Source organism: Erpetoichthys calabaricus, chromosome 12, assembly GCF_900747795.2.
Source record: "Erpetoichthys calabaricus chromosome 12, fErpCal1.3, whole genome shotgun sequence".
NCBI lineage: Eukaryota > Metazoa > Chordata > Cladistia > Polypteriformes > Polypteridae > Erpetoichthys > Erpetoichthys calabaricus.
In genome coordinates, this window is record NC_041405.2 from 125,926,491 (window position 1) to 125,945,744 (window position 19,254).

The 19,254-nt window shown below is 37.1% G+C and overlaps 1 protein-coding gene across 3 annotated transcripts in view; it reads right to left on the reverse strand.

The window, feature by feature from the left end:
- Positions 1-19,254, reverse strand: part of kif4 (kinesin family member 4) — a 69,695-nt gene that overhangs the window by 5,889 nt on the left and 44,552 nt on the right. For all 3 annotated transcript variants that reach the window (XM_028816108.2, XM_028816107.2, XM_028816106.2), the window contains exons 22-28: positions 19,096-19,193; positions 17,689-17,818; positions 16,796-16,966; positions 15,655-15,762; positions 6,001-6,078; positions 3,013-3,114; positions 922-1,080 (exon numbers count right to left, since the gene is read on the reverse strand). In XM_028816108.2, the coding sequence (XP_028671941.1) occupies positions 922-1,080; positions 3,013-3,114; positions 6,001-6,078; positions 15,655-15,762; positions 16,796-16,966; positions 17,689-17,818; positions 19,096-19,193 (846 nt within the window). The remainder of the gene's footprint in view (positions 1-921; positions 1,081-3,012; positions 3,115-6,000; positions 6,079-15,654; positions 15,763-16,795; positions 16,967-17,688; positions 17,819-19,095; positions 19,194-19,254) is intronic.

The window sequence follows — 19,254 nt, forward strand, 5'->3', positions numbered from 1 at the left end:
CTATGGTTCTCTTTGTAAAGAAGCAATACTCTGATTGGGCACTGATCAAAGTCAGCCAATTTTCATTTGTAAATAACTATCGGAAGATCAGATTTTTCTTCTTTCTAACCATCATGGTAATGGAGTTTTAGTGCTCCCATTGTCCAATTATTAGTGTATTTCAGAAAATTAGTATGTACTTGCATAGTTAGAAGAGGCTTGTAATACTAAAGCAGTTAGGTAATGTTTAGGAGAGAGAAGACCGAAATATTGGCTTGTGTTAAAGTGGAGTTGGAAACTAGAACTCTGAGAAGGGGCAGACAAATGTGTACAGCTAAACAGAGAGGAAGAAAAGGGCCCTACTACTGACTTGGAAAAGAATACCAAAAGAAACTCTTTAGTGTGACTCATTCGACTGCCAGAGTTTGTCAATGGGGACTGCATGGCTATATGCTTGATTTTACGCACCTGATAATGATGGGTGCGGCTGAATACTTTTGTTAATTAGTGCAGCTCACTACTAAACATAAGGAGACACTCAAACCACTGTAAGACATCCTAGCTCTTTGAATATTATTATTTATGATACATCAAAAATTACAATAGGCATGCAAGCTTGTCCAGTTGAAAGTAGTAAGCCCATAATATGGACTTACATTTGGATAGTTTTTTGGTTTACACCATAATTACTAATGTGTCTATTTTTAAGTTCATTAAGCTTAAAGACAGCATAATGTAAAAAACAAACTCCATTAAAAAGTCCAATCAATACAACTTTACCAAACATATGAGATACAAGAGTTAAGATGCATTAAATCATAATCATATGTGTAACAAAACACTAACAGGAAGAAATACATTTAAAAAAACAAAATGAAAATCACTTTCCATTGTGTGTTAATATTTCAGGAGAGAGTAAAATGTAGCTTTAGTGACACTTACACCAGAAACAGTAGTCTTCTTACTCTTGGAAGATTTCCCTGGAATCCACTCATCCACATCACCCTCTTCCTCCTCGGATGCAGACTCCAAATCTTCCATTTTCAAGTTCTCATCCAGATATGTAGGTACCTTAGCAGTGAAGCGTCTACGAGCACGAGGCTACGGGGGGGAATAGTGACAAAAAGGCGTAACCCCAAATTTTTGAGAATTAAAAAAATAATAATAATAAATTGGAATATAAAAACACAACACAACCCCCCAAAAAACTAATTATAAATGTGAAAACTATTTTTTTAGCTACAAGAAATATCAAATAGATGCCTTCAAATTCAGAAGAGTAACATTAAGATCCTTAATGTTTCTGGATGTTGTTCTAAATAAATCACTAAGCTGACTACCACAAGTAGAACCCTAATCTGCCTAAACTGCTGCTTTTTATTTTATTTCTGTTTCAACTTGAGATCACTTAGTGACAGAGTTCACTACAAAAGGTACTGTATGAAACAGACTGACTCAGACATTTCAAGACTTCAGCGGAGTAGAGACTTAAGGACTGTGGAACAGTCCAGAACAGAACTGACTAATGTACTATTGCAACAAATTGGGATTCTCCGACATAATTTGGAAAAAAAACAACATTATTTACTAAACAAGCAGAGCTACATGAAACAAATAATCAGCAACTTTTTATCCTCCCCAACAGAAACTATATTTAACACAAAAAAGTAATAAGCAACTGGAATAGTTCTATTTTGAATAAGTAAATATATAAATCAAACAATTCAGATGTCAACATTGTTTTCAGAAATGTATAAATTAATTATAATTGTTTTGATAAATTTAAAATGTAAGTGCACATTCTGAAATGCAACCACTGTGCAAACTAAAACTGTGTCATTTTAAAAGAAAGAAGAAAACTGCAGAAGTTCCGATTTGTTTAACCACATTGGGCAAAGAAGCTCTTTTAAAATAGATTTTTTTCCTGCTTTCCCTATATGTAATTAAATTTCTACTATACAATACTCATTGTATATTGAGCCTTGAGATTTATATTATAAAGTAACTCAAAACAATGCAATTTATTGTTACATGCGTGCACCTGGGGAACAACTTGCAGACTTAGTGATAACAATACTACCACAGGCCACCTGAGGGCATTGTGCAATAATGGTGTCTCTTCTTCTTTCCCCTCTGTAAAAACGGAAGTCTGACGTGCCACCATCCATGACGTCACTTCAGGGTAATGCCCAACTGTACTTGCCTCTTCCTCTCAGAAACCATGTTATCCAAAGCCACCGCCATCTTTGAGCAGACTATCTCCACAAGGGACTAGTCACCATTTAAGTGTTTTTACCACACATTTTCTTTTGCACCTTTTACACTCCCTTCAATATATGGGGTTTGCCTACAGGTGCCCCAGACCATTTGAGCTTCGTTTGTGTTTTTCTCTTTACATTATTAATAAATGTAATTATTGAAAATAACTAAACAAAAACACACAAATGAATACATAGTCGTACACACCAATCAAGCCATACATACAGTATGTGTCTACTATATCTCTTATGCTCATTTTTCAGTTATAGAAAACCACCATAACCTTCAGCTACTGTCTCACTTCTGTACATTCAATGCATACTTGTCTTCTAGCCTCCATCTGATGAAAACTACTGCTTAGAGCTTAGCTTTATTTTTTAACATGGAATTTCACATATTTCCTGATTTATAATTAAACCACAAATGAACACAAAAGCAATAAAGTGAACAGACAACCACTAAACCAATTTAAAATTATTAACAAGCAAGATCACTGAAGGAAAAAGGAAAACTAGACTCCTGTGCACTGCTGTCTCTTTCCAAATACCAATTTAATCTAGAAGTCACTAAGTTGTAACAGTTCAGACAAAAAATAGACAAGGTGTTTTATTAAAACCAGAAAGCGGATAGCAAGAACTCAATGTATATTAGAAAACTGGTTACATTAAAGCTTGTAGCCACTGTAATGATTCAATAATAGAAATTGACTCTCCTGCTCTAACCACAATGACCAATTCAACTCTGACCAAATAAATAAAAATATTAACTATTTACCTTAGGAGGAAGATACTCAAATGAGGAATCTGGAGAGTCTTTTGTTTTAGATAGAATGTTAGTCATTTTCTTTTGACTAGCAATTTGTAGCAAAGCCAGTTTCTACAAGAAAAAATGAAAATCCCAATAAGTAAATCAGACAGGCAGAACATACTGTATTAAATAAACTCATTCTTGTGAGATTACAGTTTAAAACTTATCTAGCATATCTTTACTATGTAAATTTCCAAAGAATCAAACTCTTTCCTAAACTATTTTTAATTAATGGTGCAACTCTGGACATGTAAACGTTAAAATCTCCAGTTGCTGCAAGGACATCGAACTGTTGGCCATAAGTTTGCGTCCCTATTACTTGCCCAGAGAGTTTGGACACGTCATTGTTGTTATTGTATATATCTCTCCTCGGGCGGATATGGAGATAGCGGGTGACATCATCCATTCTGCTGTTGCTAAACTGCAAACGCAGCACCCCGAGGCGCTTGTGCTAATCGCTGGAGACTTTAACCATGTGACGCTGGACCAAACATTACCTGCCTTCTCCCACTATGTGTATTGTAACAACCAGGGAAATAGGACTATTGACCTACTGTATGCAAACGTTAAAGACACATACAGTGCCACCCATCTGCCTGCACTTGGGAAAGCAAATCACAACCTGGTTCTGCTTCAGCCTCACTATAAATCAAGGATGAGGAAGCTACCTACAACCACGTGCTCATTCAGGAAGTGGTCCCCTGAGGCAGAGCAGGCTCTGAGAGACTGCTTTGGAACTACAGACTGGGATATCCTACAGGGATCATATAGTGAGAACATTGAGGAGGTTGTTGACTGCACTACTGACTACATCAACTTCTGTATGGACATTGTAGTTCCAGTAAGAACAGTACACTGCTATGCTAACAAGCCATGGATTACATGTGACATCACGGGCTTTTTGAACCAGAAGAAAAGGGCTTTTAAAGGCGGTGATCTGCATGAACTCAAGCGCGTGCAGAAGGAACTCCGAGTCCAGCTCAGGGCGGCAAAGGAGCAGTACAGGAGAAAGCTGGAGCAGAAGTTGCAGAATAACAGCATGAAGGAAGTGTGGGATGGGATGAAAATCATCACTGGCTGCCACCGTCGAGAAAGACATGGAGAGAGCAAACCAGATGAACAACTTCTTTAACAGGTTTGACCACCCTAACCCACTCTCACCTTGGAGTACTGCACCCTCCTTCCATCCTTCTGCTGACACCAGCATAGGAGAGAGTTTCCCCCCACCCATAATTACAGCAGCCCAGGTAAGCTGAGAACTGAGAAGAGTTCGTGCCAGCAAAGCAGTGGGTCCAGATGGAGTATCGCCACGACTGTTGAAGGCCTGTGCGTTGGAGGTGGGGAGTCCTCTACAGCACATCTTCAACCTGAGCCTGGAACAGGGGAGAGTCCCGAGGCTTTGGAAAACATCTTGCATCACCCCAGTCCCAAAGGTATCACGTCCTAGTAAGATGAATGACTTCCGGCCTGTTGCTCTGATGTCACGTGATGAAGACCATGGAGCGGCTGCTGCTTCACCACCTGAGGCCACAGGTCCACCACACCCTCGACCCTCTGCAGTTCGCATACCAGGAGAAGGTGGGAGCGGAGGATGCCATCATCTACATGCTACACCGATCCCTCTCCCACTTGGACAGAGGCAGTGGTGCTGTAAAAATTATGGTTTCTGGACTTCTCTAGCACCTTCAACACCATCCAACCTCTGCTCCTTAGGGACAACCTGACAGATGGGAGTAGATTCATACCTGGTGGCATGGATCGTGGACTATCTTACAGACAGACCTCAGTATGTGCGTCTCGGGAACTGCAGGTCTGACATTGTGGTCAGCAACACAGGAGCACCACAGGGGACTGTACTTTCTCCGGTCCTATTCAGCATATATACATCAGACTTCCAACATAACTTGGAGTCCTGCCACGTGCAAAAGTTCGCTGACGACACTGCTATCGTGGGCTGCATCAGGAGTGGGCAGGAGGAGGAGTATAGGAATCTAATCAAGGACTTTGTTAAATGGTGTGACTCAAACCACCTACACCTGAACACCAGCAAAACCAAGGAGCTGGTGGTGGATTTTAGGAGACCCAGGCCCCTCCTGGACCCCGTGATCATCAGAGGTGACTGTGTGCAGAGGGTGCAGACCTATAAATACCTGGGAGTGCAGCTGGATGATAAATTGGACTGGACTGCCAATACTGATGCTCTGTGTAAGAGAGGACAGAGCTGACTACACTTCCTTAGAAGGCTGGTGTCCTTCAACATCTGCAATAAGATGCTGCAGATGTTCTATCAGACGGTTGTGGTGAGTGCCCTCTTCTACGCAGTGGTGTGCTGGGGAGGCAGCATAAAGAAGGACGCCTCACGCCTAGACAAACTGGTGAGGAAGGCAGGCTCTATTGTAGCCATGGAGCTGGACAGTTTGACATCTGTGGAAGAGCGACGGGCACTGAGCAGGCTCCTGTCAATCATGGAGAATCCACTAAACAGTATCACTTCCAAACGGAGGAGCCGCTTCAGCGACAGACTGCTGTCACTGTCCTGCTCCACTGACAGACTGAGGAGATTGTTCCTCCCCCACACTATGCGACTCTTCAATTCCACCCGGGGTCGGGGGATGTAAACGTTAACATTATACAAAGTTATTGTGTGTTTCACCTGCATTTTTTATCACTCTAATTTAATATTGTTTCTTTATCAGTATGCTGCTGCTGGAGTATGTGAATTTCCTCTTGGGGATTAATAAAGTATCTATCTATCTAAAGGTTGTCCAAAGTAATGCTGACTCTTAAAAGTAGTAATGGGCATTTAATCAATTTCATTCTTTTCCTCAATTTGTTGTTCCTTTATGAAATTTTTAAGCTTGTTGGCAATTACTGAAAGAAATGCACATCTCCATCTATCTAAAAACCTAATCAAGTGTCTTTGCATCCCAAAATACTCATTTATTAATACTCAACCTGCTTGTAGACATCGTTCTCTTCTGTCAACTTCTGATTTTGTTCACTTAGATCCTTCATTTTCTCAATCTCTTGCTCCTAGACAATAAAAAAAAGCAGTAAATCTAATTTTCATAAGTAATAGTTAACACTCTAAACACTTAACAATAAAAGATCTAATTGCAATTTCAAATTTGTCCGCAAAAGCATTTTGGAAAACAGGTCTATAATGTACCATAAAAAAAATGTATTTGATGACATAAGACAACTATTGCCCTCATCTTAATGCAATACTGTAACTGGAAAAAAGGCAAAAGGTCATCATGGATGGTAAAAATCTCTACAAGAATGACAATACGTCTTATTTACTCATTGTTGGTTAGTATTTTAGGATTGCAAATTTCACTTTAGTTTTTTTTTTTTTTTTACTCTGTTGTGGTTTCATTATTAATAAGGACAAAAACTTGAAAAATGTGTGCATAAATAACTAATAAAGACATATCAACTCTTTGTAATGGTCTTCACACATTAAGAATTAACAGGTTACAAGATAAACAAAACACCATCCAGTCCAATCCTGAACCATTCTCAAAACTCCACAAAACCCAATCAAGCAGCTTATGCTATAAAAGTTGAGATCTTCCAAAACAAGGCTTTTTGAGGCTCTAAAATACTATTAAGAAACTGGGGGCAAAAGCCTTTCAACTGATTCTACTGTGATGCCTCAATGGTCCACACTAAAACACCTACTTTTTTCTTCTATCATTTGTCAGCACTTTGTTTTCAAGTTAAACAAAACCTCTTTTACACTGTGACAGTACTATCATGGTGTACACTGTACTGTATACTATACCTGTCAGGGACAACCAACAGGTGAAGTGAATAACATGTCTCATCACAATGGCACCTGTCAAGGGGTGGGACATATCAGACAGCAAGTGAACAGTCAGTTCTTGAAGGCGATTGTTGGAAGCAGGAAAAAAAACGGGCAAGCATAAGGATCCAAGCGACTTTGACCAGAGCCAAATTGTGATGGGTAGACGACTCAGTCACAGCATCTGTAAAATGGCAGGACTTGTACCAGTGCATGCTGGGAACACCCCTACCTGTCAGAAGTGGCCCAAGGAAGGAAGAACTGTTGACAAGATCATTGGCACTCAAGGCTCACTGATGCACATGGGGAGCGAAGGCTAGGCCATCTGGTCTTGTGCCCACATAAGAGCTACTGTAGCACAAAACGCTGAAAAAACTTCAATACTGGCAATGAGAGAGAAGTGTCAGAACACACAGTGCATTGCAGCTTGCTGCATATGAAGCTGGGTAACTGCAGTTTAATCAGAGTGTCCATGTTGACTACGATCTACTGCCAAAAGCACCTAAAAAGGGCATCCGAGTGTCAGAACTAGACAAAGCAATGGAAGGTGTCCTGGTCTGATGAGTAATGTTTATTTAGATCATGTGAACAGCTGGGTATATGTTAGTCTTTTAACTGGGGAAGAGATGGCTGCAGATTGCACTATGGGAAGCAGCCAAGCCGGTGGAGGCATTCATGTGGATGTTTGACACGTACTACCTATGTAAAGATTGTTGCAGACCATATACATGCCTTCATGGTAACAGCATTCCCTGAAAGCAGTTAGATAATTTGCCCTGCCACACTGCGCAAAAAAAACACATTTTGGAGTTGTTTGAGAAACATGACAAACACTTCAAAGTGTTGACATGGCCCCCACATCCTCCAGGATCTCAGTCCAATCTCGCATCTGTAGGATGTGCTAAAAAACACATGCTTCACTTGAAACATACACAACCTGCTGCTACTGTCTTGGTGCCAGATAGCACAGGACACTTGTCTTGTGGAATTCATATTTCAACAGGTCAGAGCTGTTTTGGTGGCATGAGAGGGACCTACACAATATTTGACGGGTGGTTTTAATGTTGAGACTGATCTGTGTATTCTGTTGGCACTATGTAAAGAATGCTTCACCTCCATAAGCAAGGAAAAACGATGCATAACAGCAAGGAAGGCATTAGACTTTTAAAGTGAAAGCTAAAAGCAAGTGAACGCGAAAAGAATGTAAATAAATATCAGTGGCCAAGTTTTTGCTGGTGCCACATTATTAGAGAAGTGCTGCGTAAGCCTCTGTGATCAAGACTGACTTGCAACTGTAGGGATGCTGAGATTGACCAATCGAAATCTGACTATTTTCACAAAAGACTATATGATCGGTAAAAAGGCTGATCAAAATAGACAACATTTTTAGCCCCTGCTTTTCTACGCTTTATGGTAATTTAGTTGTAGTACTCCTTTACACAAGGTGTTATGGTAGCTAAGCCAATGTGGGTTTTTTTTTTCTTTCTTCTTCTTTTGCAACAAACTTCCTGCAGTGTAAACGTGAGTGGAAGCTTGTTTTATCAGGGTATGAGAAGCGATTGGTATATTAGCCTTTATGTTAAAGAAAGCGGAGTAATAAACTGAAAAAAAAAGTAATCTGAGAAGTTATCCTGTAAAACTAGACCTGTGAAAGACAACTTTTTTCGAGTTGCGGCACACTAAGTCCAAAAATTTTCTTTCGTGGCGCACCTGAGGGACTGCCCATAAATAAAGTCGTGATGACACAAATCTATGGACAATCGCCAATAAAAACAGTTAATTTTACAAGTTTGAAAGACATTCTATTAATAAAGGAATCAAAGGATAAATCTTAAATTTAATTAATGTGAACGTTGAGACTGTTTTTCAGCACATATGAGATTGATGCGAGGATCAATTTTCAAAAGACAGACACGCATTTCCTTGTCGATCATTTGAAGTCTCTCACGTTTCTTAGACTTCATTTGCATAAGTGTTGAAAAACCTTGCTCACAGAGATAACAGCTTCCAAATGGTAACAGTGATTCAACGGATTTGTTACTGAGTTTAGGAAATTTGCTGCTCAAACACAACCAAAACTCAGACAGCTCCTTTTCAGCGAATAATCCTTTGAAAACCAAATCGTTTCTTAAATCAATTAAATTTTCTTCCTCCTCTCCTTCAAGATTTTTAATTTCACAGTCCATGACTGGGTTGACTACCCTTTCCATTTCCGAAGCATCCAGATTAGGAAAATACTTCACAAAAGATGCTGATAAAAACTTCAAAGTTTCTTTGATTTCTTGCTTGATAAGGAATTTTAAAGGATTCTGGTCAACTGTCGGAAAAGATGCAAAGTTTGAGTTGCTGATTTTTAAATTCCATAAGCCAAGTTTTTCCTTAAACGCTTTTAACTTGCCAGAGAGATAGTAATAATGTTTTCCTGAGCGCCTTGTAAACTTAAATTAACTTTATCTAGTTTGTCGAAAAAATCACTCAAGAATGCAACTTGCAACCACCAAACATCACTCATCAGGAAAGGAAAATCAATTTCTTCGGTATCAATGAATGAGATAATTTCAATTTTCATGAAAACAAACTGATTTAAAACTTTTCCTTTCGATAGCCATCGGACTTCAGTGTGATAAAGCAAAGTCTTGTAAATCGGGATCCATTGCTTCGCAAAGAGCTGAAAAAATCCTCGATCGAAGAGCGTTCGTTTTAATCAACCAAAAGTTCAAAAACACTAGCAATTTTAAATATTTTACAAAGTTTTTGCAGCGCCCTTAGAAAATTCCACAGCGCACCGGTGAACTAGACCAATGGCAAGAAAAGCTACTTTAAGTAATTCAGACCTTTATTTTGCTCATTAAATTGAAACTTTTTAAACAGCTTGATGTTTAACAGTGTGGTTGTTTAAAATGCTCCAGCTTACATTTTTAACCAGAAAAAGACAGACAAATTTGAAATTACTTCTTAGTAAGCAATAGGGTTTTTTAAAGATTTGCACTGTGTTTCTTTGTAGTTGTGTATCATACAGCAAGTTTTGGTAAGAAACAAGTACTACATAATTAAAATGGAAATCCATATTTTATAATAAAACCTCAAGAATTACAAATGTCTATGTGATACACTGAAGAGAAAAAAAAACACTTGTATAAATATAGTAAATGTATATTTAAACAGCAAAAAGCTGTAGTGCACTTTATGATTTTGAATGATTAAAACATAAGTGCATTTCCAATATCAATTGACTAAGAACATACATACAGTATATATTGTTAGAGAAATTGTGAAAACTACAGTAACACTTTACATTAAGTGTCCATGATTACACTTGCCCAGACCATGGAACATCTGTTACATAGATGTAATTACATACCCTGTTTTTATTACATTTTGAATGTACAGTTACATCATAACTATGTAAGAACACTTGTTTTTGGATCAGTGATAAATTGTTACATTGTAATTATATAAACGTTGAATAATGACAATTGAGTAATTAACTATAGCGTTATTTTGTATTACACAGTAAGTACAGAGTAATAACTCAGTTACACTGTAACTACTATGTAATTACTTGTATAAGTACAGTGTAATTATAGGACTCTTAATGTAAAGTGTTATCAAAACTGTTTTTAATTAACCCTGGTTTCAAATAGGTACATTAAAGAAAAACAAACTAAATATGACAGCCTGTAATTCTATTTCTTTTGTGCCATATGTATTCTGGATAAATATTTCTGTACACATTTTATTAGTTAAAGTATGTATTTAAGGGAAATTTTACTTATTTTAGTATTTTATGGTCACTGAACAATAAGCCTGTACAATTTAATAAAATTTTGTTAATAAAAAAAGAACAGTTTAATTATAAAAATACACTTTAATATAGGACATAAAACTTCAACATGTCTCATTATGCAGGAGAGTAGTGTAAAGTTTTTTTTAAAGGGATAAAGAAAAAACAGAATTGGCTGATCAATTAACATGAAATTGTTGACTGGTATCAGCCTTCAAAATCCTCATTGGAGCATCCCTATGCAACTGTCTAAGATAAAAGCATTAGGGCTTGCAAAAGAAATTACCCTGAATTTGGGAATATCAATTGGTTTTAAATGGGGCAGATTTTACCAAATGATAACCCTATAAATCTACATACTGTAGATGACGAGAAAGTTCATAAACATGCCTGATCTGAAATGTTGCCAATTGGGCTTTTATTTGTTAATGTAACTATTGGCTATCTCAACAAAAGAAAGCTCATCCCACTGGCTCCACTTTACTCTTCCCCATTTACTGCTTTACCTAACTTAATTTGAATATAATTTAGGCAATTAAAATGTACTACAGTATCAGCAGGTTTATAGCTGAAATCAAGCATTTTTTATTACTTCAGCTATTAAATAATTAATCAAATTTCAATAAGCAATACATTTGTACTGTATATGATGCAGAATAGTATTTGGGAATGATATCTAGTATCTTTTCATAAACAAATGTACCACAAATGCATAATAGCAAACAGGACAGTGCTTAAAGCCACACTTCCATCATTTTCCATAGGTCCCAAAACCTGATTGTTTTTAATAAATAGTAAAATAGAGAATTAACAGTTGATAAGTACCTTTGTACAGGTCTGCTTTGTGTGTTCATGGAAAATTTTTCAAAATTAAGACTTATTTTAAAAATGAGGAAACAACACCACCTTAAAAGGACACAACCATCAACATTACCCTTGCTCTTAGTTGTTAGAGATGTCAGTGGGAATATGTCAGTTTGCAAAAAAGAACAAAAGCCAATGCTTAAAAAGGGAAATAAATGCTCATTCTGCTATGGATGTTTTCAGTTTCCTCATACAGTGGAACCTCGGTTCACGACCATAATTCGTTCCAAGCCTCTGGTTGTAAACCGATTTGGTCGTGAACCAAAGCAATTTCCCCCATAGGATTGTATGTAAATACAATTAATCCGTTTTAGACCGTACGAACTGTATGTGACTATATTCTTTTAAAGATTTTTAAGCACAAATATAGTTAATTACACCATAGAATGCACAGTGTAATAGTAAACTAATGTAAAAACATTGAATAACACTGACACAAACACCCAGGCTCCCTGCTCAGCTGCACGCGCAGTCAGTCGCGAGCCCCCTCCATCTCTCAGAAGCACGCGAGCCCTCTCTCTCTCTGTGTAACATTGCAGCAGTTCGCGCTATAGCCTTACAATCCTATCGTTGTATAAACACTTTTTTTTTTAAATGAGTTTTAAGCACAGGGGGGAAAAAAGGAACATTTGAACAAATACGAAATTTAAAAGCCAACCAAGACAGTAACATTGCAGGAGTTCATGCTAATAGCATTACAGCCCGATCGCTGTAAACACTCTTTTTAAATGAGTTTTAAGCACAGGGGGAAAAAAGGAACATTTGGAAAAAAAAAAGAGAAAAGTAACATTGCAACACTTTCTTCTCACCACTTTTGCAGTTAACCATGGCTTCTAAGCAAGTGAAAAGCACATGAAATACTGTAGAGCACAAAGAGTTCACAGGTAAAGCACGCACGTCTGACTGAGAACAATGAACAGGGAGAGGCTGAACACGTGCTTAAATACAGTAATCGGCGCGCTAAAACCAAAAGGGAAATGAAATAGAGCTCAAAAGAGTTCAGAGCGAAAGCACGCACGCATGTGCAAGCACGCACGTCTGACCGAGAACAATGCAACAGGTGCGGAAATCATCGGCGCACACAAACCGAAAGGGAAACTGGCTTGTTCGTATACCAAGTGTGTGGTCGTGAACCGAGGCAAAAATTTGGCAAACGTTTTGGTCGTAAACCGAGTTGTACGTGTACCGAGACGTTCGTGAACCGAGGTTCCACTGTATATGTTTTCTTGTGCCCCTTTATATGTTTTGAATGCATGATCAATTTACTTATTAAACCACATATATGAAAAGTGAAGTTGGTAGAGAGAAGTACATTTTTTTCACCTGGAAGTACATTTTTTGATCTAGTCCATGAAAAAAGGTATTTCAAGAGATATGGTCAACCCAAACCCCGTTTAACTCTTAGATTATAGACTTTTTTGTATGTAGTAAACGGAAAAGGTGTGCAGGTTATATAAGGATACAGATTATATAAATCCATCCATCCATTTTCCAACCCGCTGAATCCAAACAGGGTCACGGGGGTCTGCTGGAGCCAATCCCAGCCAACACAGGGCACAAGGCAGGGAACCAATCCCGGGCAGGGTGCCAACCCACCGCAGGACACACACAAACACACCCACACACCAAGCACACACTAGGGCCAATTTAGAATCGCCAATCCACCTAACCTGCATGTCTTTGGATTGTGGGAGGAAACCGGAGCGCCCGGAGGAAACCCACGCAGACACGGGGAGAACATGCAAACTCCACGCAGGGAGGACCCGGGAATCGAACCCAGGTCCCCAGGTCTCCCAACTGCGAGGCAGCAGCGCTACCCACTGCGCCACCGTGCCGCCCAGATTATATAAATATTTTTTGTAATGAAGGAGTACCAGATGAACTATACAAGACTCCATTTTGTGCTGTACAGATCCACAATCTATTACATGCAACTCTGAATCAGAAATTGAAAGACCTCAACTTTGTCTCAGTAAGCCAGTTGAGTGCCTGCTGGTGCTGTGGGCGTGAGCAAGTATTCAAGAATTGACTTACAAAACTAACAAACTGTTTGTCCTTTATTGCCTTATAGCTGATGCAAAATAATACTATGCCATGTTACCTTAGGTAATGCATGTGAGAAGACAGCTATAGAATAGACTGTGTGCAAAACTGCGTGTTGGCAAAAGTAATTAAAAAGTGCATACCTGAAAAAGACTCTTTAAAAAGTTAATGTCATTATAACAAAATGAGAATCAAAATACAATCATTTATTACCCATTGTGTTTAATGTGGAAAACAAGTCCGACATTTAAAACACAAAAAGCAGCAAATCTGAGATTGAGAGTAAGAAAGACTTTCAGAATTTCATTATCCTAGAACAGAGCAGCGAGGGTAGGAGAAATCAGTCCCAAATGCTCTGAATGAATATATTTAAGAGGCATGTCTCTTTTTACTAATGATTGACTCCACAAGTTAACCACTCAAAAATGCGAATAGTGAGTCTAAAATAAGGCGGAAATTAGTATGAGAGGGAAAAACTAAATTCTGTTATCAGTTTTAGCATTTGGGTCTGCTCTCTCTAAACATGAATATATACACATCTAGTGTCATCTCTTTGGTTTAACCAGGTTTGCACACAGTAGGCAACAGATCGAGAGCCTTTGCTTGTGCTCACATGAGCTTCTAAACTTATTTTTTTTAATAAAGAAAGGCCTGCCTGTCGCTTTGATGTCCTTTCTTTCTATTCACTGGATCAGGATGGGATATAGAATTTCAGTTTAGAAATGCCTCAGCCTTGTATCACAGAAAAATTAGTTCTTAGGGTAGTTTGAACACAATGTCTCCTTTAAGGAGCTGGCTGCCGAATAAAGTCTTATCCTAAGATCAACGATTTCAACTCATAATCCACTTTGATGCCTTTGCATGCAACACTATCCAAACTGGACTCAAACTTACAATACAATTACATTCACCTGTAAGTAATAACATTCAAAGAGCGTGCAGTAGATGAAGGCAGAGAGAAATGCTTTGTACCCTGAAGCAAGTCATCTACATGTTAGGAGCCATTTCAGCATCTGGATAAGGAGGCTGTTTAATAATGTGAAGTGTGCTGTTTCGTGACTTGCTTGCAGCAGTATTGCTGAGCTTCAAACATAACGGAACAAAATGCATCAGCAGTGAAAGCATCAGTTAGATGGAAAATATAGTTTATTTGCATGATCTTGTCCTGTAATTAATAAGTTAGGGTGAGCAACACAACAATTGCAAACGGTGCAATAATGTGGCTTGCAGGTTAATTTGTTCAGGATGTTATGATTATGTACAGTATATTCTTTTTAATGAAAGAATGCAAACATGCAGGTTAAACAGTTTTTTTTTTTTTTACTGGAAAATATTGCAAGCCAGCCATTGTTTTTTTAAAATATTGAGAACTTTAGATATGAAAAGAAAATCTAATCAAATTTGATTTAACTTTTCAAAATTTTAATTAACAGTATATTTTTGCAATGCACTTCAATGGCCTTAAAATGAGTTGATGTGCAGGTTTCTAAACTAGCAATAACTGAGCCTTATCAAGAACATCAAAAAATGAAGCTTTTTGAATGTAAGCTGCTCTGTTCTATTGCACTACTATAAAGTCCATAGATGAAGGGACAAAGGCAACTTATGACTGTAAATAGCATTGTCCGAGTTGATGACATGATTAAAGCCAGTGTTGATTCAAGTAACTTTACTTTAGACACTACAGATGTTTGTGAAGATCTGATGGCAGAAGAATATTACTACAAGTATCACCAAACACCACTGACCTTATTTAAGGCAGGATTATACATTGTTCTCCAGAAATTTAAGCATGTTTATATAAACATTGCCGTACTACACACTATTGGGCAAACCTACTATGGTTTTCCTTCCACATTCCAAAGACATGCATGGTTAGGTTAACTGTCTGCTATAAACCCAGGTCAGAAGAATGAATATGGGTGTGCCCAACAAAGGACTGATGCCCCATCCAGGGTTGATTCCAGACTTTTGCCCAATTATCCTGGGACTAGCACCTCACCACTGATACAAGGAAAGGAAAAAGTAAAAAAAAAAAAAAAAAAAATCATAGCATATACAAATATTGTACACACACTTAAACAAAATGGCAGAATGTTTATCTGCTCACCTGGAATTTTAAACGCTCCAAAAGCTCTTTTTCTCGCTCAGATACAGTGTCGTTTGGATTTTCTTCCTCTTTAGGTTTGTTTTGAAGCTGACTCAGAAGATACAATACCTAAAGAAATACATTTTAAAAAATGGTATTTAAGAGTGTACATAGTCAATCCAAAAATCCTCAGCATATGCTGGAACAACGTTGCTAGAAAATGATGTGAAAGTTAATACATTGAGCTCTTTTATAAGATAGTAACCACCATACAATGCAGCACGTAAAATAGTTAACATGCAAAACAGTGTCTCACGAGAGTTATTTCCTAGAATTCTGTGACCATTTGTACTTAAAAAAAAAAAAAAAAAAAACAACAACAAAACAAAACAAAAAAAAAAAACCTTCAATCTCTGCTATTGGAATTTCAGTAGGTTTCGTGTTGTACTGTGTCAGCTTCTATCCACTGTGGTTCCTGCGAAATTTTCAAATTGCCTTTCCTTTTCGATTTACCCTTATATATTAAAGTGTGCATTTATATATTTTTTTTCACTGTGTGAAAAACTTTCCTTTGATTTTTTTCTTTAACTTATTATTAATTAATAATAAATTTATATAGCGCCTTTCCCATGCTCAAAGCACTTAAATTGATTACATGACAAATGCCCCTTAAAACATCAGAATGGATGAAGTCTCTTCCTGTATTGCTTATTAGTTTGTGTGACTTGCAGCTGTACAATTTAGATGAAAATTTAAAAACCTCATCCCAGTCTTTAAGTATGCCATTAGTATTTAATAAATTTCTCTGTTCGTGTATGTTCTATCATAACTACTATCGATTACATGGAAAAAAATGAAACAACTTGCAGAATACAAGCTTTAAATTACTTTTAGCACAATATATACCAACTGCATATGCAGAGAAAGTAAAGTTGCCTATAGTAAAGAGAAAGATGTAAAACACTGCCTGAGGTACAACGTAAAAAAAGATTTCAGTCAAATACCATAAACTCCAATGACGTCTGGAAATTAATAAAATCTAAGTATTACAAATAATTCCGACAGTGAAACTAATGTTCTTTTCTAATCTCTCTTTAATCTGATCTATTTAAAAGAAAAAATATAAAAATGAACTATTTTCTCTCTCTAAAAACACACCCACCTTTTCTTGATGTCTTTGTTCCAGTTCTACTAACTGAGCCTGGTGCTGAGTTTCCATTTCAGCCATTATTGTTCGCTCTTCAAATAACATCCTTTGCATGTCTGAGTAGTTGTTCTTCTCCTGTGTTAAACTATTTTCCAACTTTGTAGTTTTAACCTTGGCAGATACAAGCTGAAATGAAACAAGTGAACAAAAAAAAAAAAATGAATTACTGAATAGCTAAAACATAAGTAAATGTCATTATGAAAGCATGACATGTATATAATAACTTTGTGATTTCTAAACAAGTTATTTTTTGAAATCTATAAAATTAGTCAAAATTAGAAATAAACACTTACAGTATTATTTGCATACAAGCACACAACACTGTGCATTGGAAATCATCCAGTCTTGACACATACACACAACGTACACATAAAGAAAAACTAATTTCCTCTCAATGATCAACAAATTTAACATTACATAAAGTCAAACCAAAAACAAAAATATACAATATATTGGTGAAAATGAACGAAAAAAACAAAAAAATTCCTTTTGTAACTGCGGGGTTAAAATACATTCAGGTGTTTTATTTATTTATCTGGGAAGATTTGCACCTTCTCTCACTAAAGTTCCAAAATAAAGTGAATACTTTTAAAAGAGGAACTCATAACCAAGACAAAAATCTTGCTAAAGAGAAGCATAAGACTATAGGAGGATTCAATACCATTACACCAACTCTACTATAAAACCAACCAGACGGACTTACAAAAGTCAATGGCTACAATTAAAAAAGACGTTTATTAACCAAGACACTCCAATAACAAAATCAATATTATGGAACTGCACTCAAATTCTTCAAAAAAAAAAAAAAAAAAAAAAAAAAAAAAAAAAATTTGGCTAACTGGTTTTACCTCTGACATCAAGTACTTGAGAGCACACTTTGCTTCTACTATGGTGGTTATATTATCCCACCGCTGTTTAACTCGTTCTTCATTATCTGCATCCATCAGTTTCTGTTGCAAGTCAGCAATCTGAGCACTCCTGTGTGAAGAAGAGTGTGTTAATCAGTAGGCAGAATTAATGGTATTTTTAATGAAGGATCGGAAAAGAGAGACACACAATCGGAGAGTTTAATGTCAAAGAGAAATCAGTGTTTCCAGCATAAACATGTAATTCCACAGCAATGTTTCTGTCAGACTTCCTGCATTACCACTTATTTCACTGCTGTAATTTTAAAAAGTTCAGAAAAATTTTAAAAGGAGCACCTAAGTATTAAAATTGGGCTATTATTGTTTGTTAATTTTACACAAAATCTAATGCACTATGGCCAAAAAAAAAAAAAAAACCACCACCACAACTTCTCACTGGGACTGACTATATAATAATAATTATATAATTTCAGCTATACGATTCTGGCAGTTACTGTACATTTTCTCACAGTTCTTAAGTGGAACTACAATACAGTTTACTCAGCATGGACTGGAGTTTTAAGAACTGTCAGAACATTTCAGTGGGATACTTTAGGAAAGTCAAAGTTGACTACTGTATTTTGTGTTTGTGTTTTCAAATACAATTTATTATAGCCCAAAATCACACAAGAAGTGCCACAATGGGCTTTAACAGGCCCTGCCTCTTGACAGCCCCCCAGCCTCGACTCTCTAAGACAAGGAACCCCCCCCCCCCCCCCCCAAAAATGGAAGAATCCTTGGGAAAGGCAGTTCAAAAAGAGACCCCTTTCCAGGTAGGTTGGGCGTGCAGTGGGTGTCAAAAAGAAGGGAGTCAATACACAGAACAGAACAAATCCTCAATACAGTATAAAAATTTTACAAATACTGTTTTGAAAGACGACCCAGATGAACTTGAGAGCTTTAGCTCAGAACAAGATGTCTTTTCATTTGCCTGATAAATTTTGACCAAACAAAAAAACAAAACAGAATTCATGATTACTTTGATGAAACATGGATCTACACACAACACCACCAATACCAATTCCAAGCCTAAACAATGATGTAATTCTGTATTATTTCTTCTTCCAACATAAACAGTTTTAATCTTGGCTGAAAAGTTACACACATTAACTCATCTGTTCTAAAATTTGTCTTGTAAAAAAAAAAAAAAAAAAAAGGATGACATAACCTGAGTCACAAACAATGTTCCAATGGAGTATGGGAAATCAGTCAATTCAGCTCCAAAACTAATACAAATTTATTTGGAACTGAGAGAACATCCTAATTGACCTAAGGTCTTAAGGGATCACTTTTGTTTTTTTTTTTTTTTGCACGTGACCACTACTCTAATAGTAGTGATTACTGGCTTACCTGAGCTCCATTTCAGTTTCCAAGTGTTCTATTTGTTTTCCAATAGAAGCCTCCAGTTGTCCTTTTCCCTCTAACTCAGCAACAGTAAATGTGCGTCTCTGAGAGTAATAAAGGCAATTCATAAAAACTATGTCAATGTTTAACATTATAAAATGCAAA